The 7,287-nt window shown below is 39.6% G+C and overlaps 1 protein-coding gene across 1 annotated transcript; it reads left to right on the plus strand.

Annotated features, from left to right (window-relative positions):
- The first annotated feature begins 220 nt into the window (after window positions 1–220).
- Start1 (Steroidogenic acute regulatory protein-like) lies at window positions 221–6,851 on the plus strand. Its single transcript, XM_076801696.1, has 11 exons — window positions 221–430; window positions 2,360–2,641; window positions 3,071–3,151; window positions 3,221–3,298; window positions 3,499–3,552; window positions 3,619–3,751; window positions 3,955–4,106; window positions 4,173–4,325; window positions 4,395–4,499; window positions 4,825–5,000; window positions 5,139–6,851. Exons 2-11 carry the CDS (start codon window positions 2,375–2,377, stop codon window positions 5,356–5,358), a joined length of 1,419 nt encoding a protein of 472 aa, XP_076657811.1. The 5' UTR covers window positions 221–430; window positions 2,360–2,374; the 3' UTR covers window positions 5,359–6,851.
- Window positions 6,852–7,287: the final 436 nt, after the last annotated feature.

Consider the following 7,287-nt stretch of genomic DNA (forward strand, 5'->3'; position numbering starts at 1 on the left):
AATCTTGTAACTAGATCCACGAGAACTTTAGCCCATATACCTATGATAAATGATGAAGATACGACTCTAAAGTTACAGACTCTGCTGTCATATTAGGGCATTTTCAACAGAATCGGTAATTCAGAACCGTAGACAGAAAAATGCATTGCATTCACAGTCTGTATGGATGTTGAGTCTGTGACCGTTCTATCACATGGCGCCGCCATCGCTCGAATGAAGGAACCTAAATACTCGCAGCACCCATACATAAATTGCTATAGTTGCTTGTGTTTATCCTATCAACGGAAATTTTGACATTAGTTGTGCTGTTTAAATTTCATTAAATCCGTCCGGAAATCGTGCACAACGGAACGATGCGTAAGTGCTACGTGTTGACGTTCGATTCCTCACCAACCCGACTGGATTTATAAGAATTCATAGGATCTGAACGGTAAACAAAAGTCATTGATCACACACCACCCATTTTTTTCAATAGGAAACGAGCTTTTCGGATTAATTGCTCCGTGTTACGAGTGCATGACTTTACTCGAACGCTTCACCGTATAATTTAAACACGATCGATGCTTAAAAAGCTTGACAAGCTCCCAAAGTAAACCGATGTAACGTTCTACATGCAATTTTGAGGTTAGAATGTTTCATTATTATCAATTGGAGCGGAGTTTTGGTATCAATAAACATGCACATCGTACCATTCATTCATATAATATCCTCTGACTGTACGTACTTGGAACAAATAATGATTTTTTTTTTCTTGAGAAAGCGATTTGTAGCATTCGTGAGTCACTGATCGCGTCAGCTGTTGCATTTTATTTAATTTGAGGGATTTAAATGAGTAAACTGTTTTTATCTGAAACTAAATGGAATTAAATTTTTTACGGCAGACATAGAAATCTGAATTATCGTTTGGGGCAAATTGGACTCTCGAAGACTCCAATAAATTAGTAAATCATTATTAAAATTATTGCACCTTGTCTCGAAGTTATATATGAAATTATTTATTTTGATATTCTTTGTAAATTAAGACGAAAAATAACATTTTTATGTCAGTAATAATCCTGATCGTTACATTTCGTAATCTAACAATTAAAGAGTGATCTGGATCCTAAGTCGAGTACTACTTACAATTAGAAATTTGAATTTGCCGTGCGTAAATATTTGAACAGATTAAGACGCTCTAGGTACAATCTTTATCTACCACAGATATCAAAAATGCATTCTTCCGCAACGTTATCGAAAGAATGAACTGTAAACGAGATTATTTTTGTTCTTTGATAAGGATTTATCGTAATCTGATTTACATACAAATCGATGCATTTTGCGTCATTTATGACCAGCATTTTTCTCTCTACTAATATGCAGTAATATTGCAAAAATTCCAATTTTCATACTTGTTAAAGAATTTTTAAAATTATATCTGTTGGTAATTAACTTGTTTTATAAATTTGATAATTTTTGCTAATACGTCCTCTCGAAATATTGAAAAAGATCGTCCCTTCCTCAACGATCGATGGATCATTTTGATCCGCTTCGTATACTCATCCGATAAGAGTTCCCATCGTTTTAATGTAAACAATGACATCATATCAGCTGTTGCAAGGATACTCCAATCATGTACAAGGAATTAAGTACGACAGTGTCTAGTAAAACAATGAAAAACTAATCGAGAGGTACTTTTCCCTTTTTCAATACAAAATAGCATACCTACTTTATTCTAACAATTATATTCGTATTAAAGCAATTATGACCAACTATTAATTTCGCCTTAACAATTCTCTGATTGAGAAGACATCATCTATAGTATTAGCGATGAAATGAAATGTTATTATGTAATAATGGATACTATTTTGAGCAAATAAAATAGTTTAAAACCAAAAAATCATTTTATGTAGACTACATAAGCTGGACTGTACATAAGCGAATACTGTCCTTCTTGGCTGGTGATCTTCTACTGTCGCATGACCATAGTCGCCAGATCAAGACTTGTTCCCCCACTCTAATTTCCCCTTCTACCGCGCTATTCCGCCACGGTCCGGTCACGTGACGCAATCCGTCCCTGTCGTGCATATGTCACAGTGTCACGTGACCAACCCGATAGTGGCAGGGAGGGGGTAACTTTTTCCCCTCAATTCGTGCTACCTCCCCTCATCTGGCGACTATGCTCATGACTGGTGACGCCACGAAGTGTCCTGAACCAACTGATTAAATAGATTATTTACTTCAAATCCTTCAACAGGCTATTATAAAATTACAATTTAAATGTTTCTAACTCTGGGTCAAGAAGGACTAATTTTCTCGTACATGCACAGAATCCGCAGACCACCCGTCATCAATTAACTCGACTGGCATTTGTTGTCTCCAGGCCATCGTCGGAAACATGGAAGGGTCGAGCACCAGGGAGATACCCGAAGACGTGAAAATGATCGGGGAAGTTATGGCGGCCGTGCAAAGTATGCTGGGCGAGTCCATAAATTCTGAAAGAAGTTCGTACATCCACGCGGCTCGCGACCCGGATATCATCGTCAGGGAGGGTCTTATCGCGGACGCGATACAGAACAAGATGTCGAACGTCAGGCGTTTCTTCTGCCTGTTCGTCACCTTCGACCTCCTGCTCACCTTCCTCATGTGGCTCATCTGCACGATGGTAAAATCGCGTTCACCCGCGACGAAGGGATGAAGAGCTTTCCTGCGGAGCTGTTAGCCCTCGTAAGCTCTTCAGGAATAGTCGCACGAAATTAATCGCTTTAAGAGAGAGTTTCTAAGAGAAGAGGATGAACTTTTACTGTGATGAACGTATGAGACGTAAAGGAGGATTTCACGCAACTATTCCTGGGAAGAGCTTACGAGCGTTAAATATTGCTCTGACAAAGGCGAAGTTGCTCCGAACTTCGTAACTACCTTCCAACTACCTACGCGTGCGTTCTATTGTATTATATTGTGCAGTAAACTCTCAACTATCTCACACATTCAGCTAGCCAAACTGGCGAGCGATTTTTGTTTACCCGGGCACCTTAGATGTTCGAATCGCCAGTTCAATTTCCCTCTGTTTGTTCTCACTGTTCACTGTTTGCAGATCGCCGGTGAGAATCTGGAGTCCGCATTCATAAATCAAGTAGTCCATTATCATATAACAACTTCGCTGTTCGACATCGTGGTAAGTACCCGCGCGAATTTCCTTATTCTTCCCCGGAAACATCAGTTTCAGTGGTCTTCGTCTTTGCAGATGGCAGCTGTCTGCAGGTTTGTAGTCTTGCTGCTGTTCTACGCGCTGCTGCATCTGAACCATTGGCTGTTCATAGCTGTGAGTACCGTCGCGTCGGTTCATTTGGACTGTGCGCTACGTTGGGTTTTATGCATACTTTTGTGCAGAGGTTTCACAAATACATGTCATTTCGAGCGAAAGACTATTTTACTTTGATAAGCAGTAAGAAAAGTATGGCGCTCTGGAGGAACTTGTAGGTCGGTTTAGTGTTAAATAGAAGTATGTATTGCTTGTTGTAGCTGACGACTGCCAGCACGTGTGCTTTCTTAATCGCCAAAGTGTTTCTCTTCGACGTAAGTGCCACGCTGCACCGACCATATGCGCATGAAATCTTTATTGACCGGCAGTGTTGTTTCTAGTGGTCGAAATGCGCTCAGCCAGTGTTCCAAGTCCTCCTCATACTCACGTCTTTCGTGCTGCCTTGGGTGGAAGCATGGTTCTTCGACATCCGCGTGTTGCCCCAAGAGATGCAGGCCAGAAATTGGCTTCGAAGTATGCGTCCCCAAAAATGTGTCTATTTAATACGTTGAAGACGTCTATTAACAGAATAGCTATCCAAGTCTGACAATACTACTTTGGTCTACGAACAGACCCGCAGAATGAACCATTTTTAAATCTTACAAAATTTTTAAAAAAGCTACGTATTATCACCAAGATGACAATCAACGGAAGTAAAATTTTCTGTTCGTTCCCAGATCCCTTAGATGGCGAGAGGCGACCATTGTTGCGGGACGGAGCCTCGGCAGGGGGCAGAGGGTTCCCCGCCAAAGAACCAAACACCGTCTTCTTCACTCCCATGAACTCCTCCGGTTGCTCGGACAGCGAGGATGACACCGAAAGTGTAAAGGTAACCGCGAGAATGCTCGCGATCGTCGTCGAACTCGCTCGCAATTAATTCGGTTCGAATTCGTAGCTGGGGAACTACATGATGAAAGCGTCCGCACTCAGTGGCGATTGTCAAACTCTATTGCTGTCCAATGAGTGGCGAGTTGAAATGAAACTGTCGAACGGCGATATGATCTATTGCATGGATCGTCCCAAGCAGGACAAACTACGGAAAATAGTGGTAATTTTCCAAGTCGCGAATGCTTTTTCCAAACATTCTGTATATCTCGATGTAATTCTCTGCTTTCAGGGAATCATCAATACCCCCGCCACCACACTCATAGATTTATTATACAACGAGATTGACTCGTCGCCGACGTGGAATAAGCTGCTGAAGGAGTGCACCAAGATTAAAGTAACGATCTCTTGATTGATCATTTTCCTTGACACCTTTGCGCCTCTTTCATACTTTCTCTATGCTTTGATTAAAAATTGCGTCGATTGTAATAAGTAGTTTTTGAACTGATGTAAACTGTCTACCATCCAAGTGATAGTCCTGGATTTGATGCAACAGTGAGACATCCGACGCGAAGGTGTTAACACGCTCGCTACCAACGTCGCATGAAGAAAATCAAACTAATCTTCTGCATGTTATTCTTTAAAATTAGCAAACACCGGTAGCGAACGTGTTAATAGTACTTTTGGCGACACGTTCGTTTATATGCTTACTTGTTGACTAGAATATCGATGAGAACACGGACATAGTCTACCAAATAACGCGGCCCCAGGCCGCCGGTCTCATCGGCGTACGTGATTTCGTAATGTTGAGACACCGTCTCCGGCACGCGAATTACCACATGATTTGTGGAAGATCGGTGCGCGATGACGCGCTGCCGATTCGGAAGGGTGTCATCAGGTAATATCACCTAATGATCCAATACATAAAACCAAAGTTTTGTTAACTGTACAGGATGTTCACGCCATTATTAGTCAGCCTTTTATTGCAAATAATAATTATTAGAAAAACCTGGAAGCCTATGCAATATTTTTGTAGGGCAGAGAACAATCTGACCTGCTGCGCGGCGGAGGAGCTGCCGAACGACGAGAGTAGGTGTCGATTTACCTGGATAATCGACACGAACTTGAAGGGCTGGATACCGCAGAAAGTAGTGGAATCATCGATGTCGGATGCGTTGAAGATCTTCATGAAGGACGTGCGTGATTACATAAGCGGGCAGAACGATATGAGGCCGTCCACCTCAAAAGACTTATGATCGCCGCCCTACGCGTCCGTGTGATCCTAGAAATTTCGAGTTTTCGAACCGGTATTCCCGTCGCGTCGAGAAAAGTGCATATCCGACCGGCTGCAACACCGCAACACATTTCTCCGCGGGTTCCACAACATTTTTCTTACGTGTACATTGATGAACATTGTATGTAGAACGTCTCTGCAACGTCTCGCGCACGAATCTAGCGGGAAACAATGGGACGAGACCTTTTTTTACATGCTTTCTATTATGCGGAACAGAAATCATTACAATACGCGCAATGTATATAATGTGTACGTATAACTTTTTATTTTAGATCCAATTATATATGTACATTAAATTCATACAGATTTTTTAAACTGTCCAATCGAGGCGATCACGCAGTTTCCTTCGGCGATCTAGTCTTACCTCGTTAGCGTCGCGTCAATGGGATGGCATGGAGAGCTGCTATCGTGTACAGGACACGGTTCGTTATTGGCTAATGTGTGGAGTCACGTGCACGGAGACGTGGAGCACAGTTGGATGCGACGCTAACGCGGGACAATGTAATTATCACCGATCCTGTAATTAACTTCATTATCCTAGAACGCAATATATTCTATCATCGGCTGCTCGATGGTGTCAGAAACATTTAGGCATTTTATTTTTGCACTATACTTACCTAAGGTGATTTATAATGTTAGTTTCTATAACACTGTCGTCGGACACCAATTTCCTTATACGTTCGACTCAGTACACTGTGTTGAAACAACATCCAATAATTGGATGTGTACATATACGAACGTACGCGTATCGGTAGTGACTTTTATTGATATGCAAACACCATATAGAACAGAATAATTTCTTTAATTTCTTTAATCTAGAATTACCGAACAAACGAGTTGTATCTACAAGACGTGTTTTAACATTTTTACTGTACAAGTCCAGATAAAAGTTTTAAATTTTTAATACGAGCTCCGACTAATTTCAATTTTTAAAAAATTTATTTAACACATCATTCGGTACAGTAATACTTTTAACTTTTAAGAAAAAACTCAAGTTATCTGTCCCAACTTTAAAGAAATTATTATATTTTACGGAGTGTCCAAAAATGAATAAAAGCCACTTCATTGTACTTTCATGCTTAACAAGAACTGTTACGCGTTTAGATAATTCATGGGAGTTTATCGTGTATTCATACATTTAATTGTGTTTCATCTGCAAACGCAATTGTCTCTCTTAGTGTCCTCTATACTTGTAAGGTCATCGAAGTGTGTAAAAAGAAACTATTATATTCTAAGATTTATAAAATAATTGATCGAAGTGAATACATAATTGTATGTGTAACTCGAGGAGATGTTCATACTATTGAACTGAATAAACGAAGTTTGCTATATATGAATATATGCATATAGTTAGGAGAAGTATAACTATATTTACATGTATAAGTTGATAGTGAAGTTTTTCATTTTCTACTACTGTATCGAGTTCTATTAAATTTTTGAAAGTATGCACCGAAACGATTGTTTTATTGCGTAGTATTTTGCTTTATAGTCTCTGCTAGTTACATAGATAATGCTTTTCGTTGTTTTCAGAAAATTGATTGTGCCAACTAAACGATGATGCACGGCTTGTGTGGAAGATGCATTTAGTATGCCTTCGATACTAAACAAAACAATTATATTAATTGTGCATTTACCAGTGCATTTAACTTTATATTTCCTATTAATTTAGGATCAAGTATTTTATTGTTTATGAACTTTAATCCGTATTTTTTATATTTGTGTTTATTTGTATTGCTTGTTAGTAATTAGAAAATTTGATTAATAGTGTATTCAATCTTCCCTAAAAAAAAATCCAAGATACCTACTCATGACATTGAACAATCAAATGATGTATTTATCAATGATTGTAATGTATCTAATTGTATAAAGCTGACCTAAATAAATAACGCTT

The sequence above is a fragment of the Halictus rubicundus genome, chromosome 16 (assembly GCF_050948215.1).
Source record: "Halictus rubicundus isolate RS-2024b chromosome 16, iyHalRubi1_principal, whole genome shotgun sequence".
Lineage (NCBI taxonomy): Eukaryota > Metazoa > Arthropoda > Insecta > Hymenoptera > Halictidae > Halictus > Halictus rubicundus.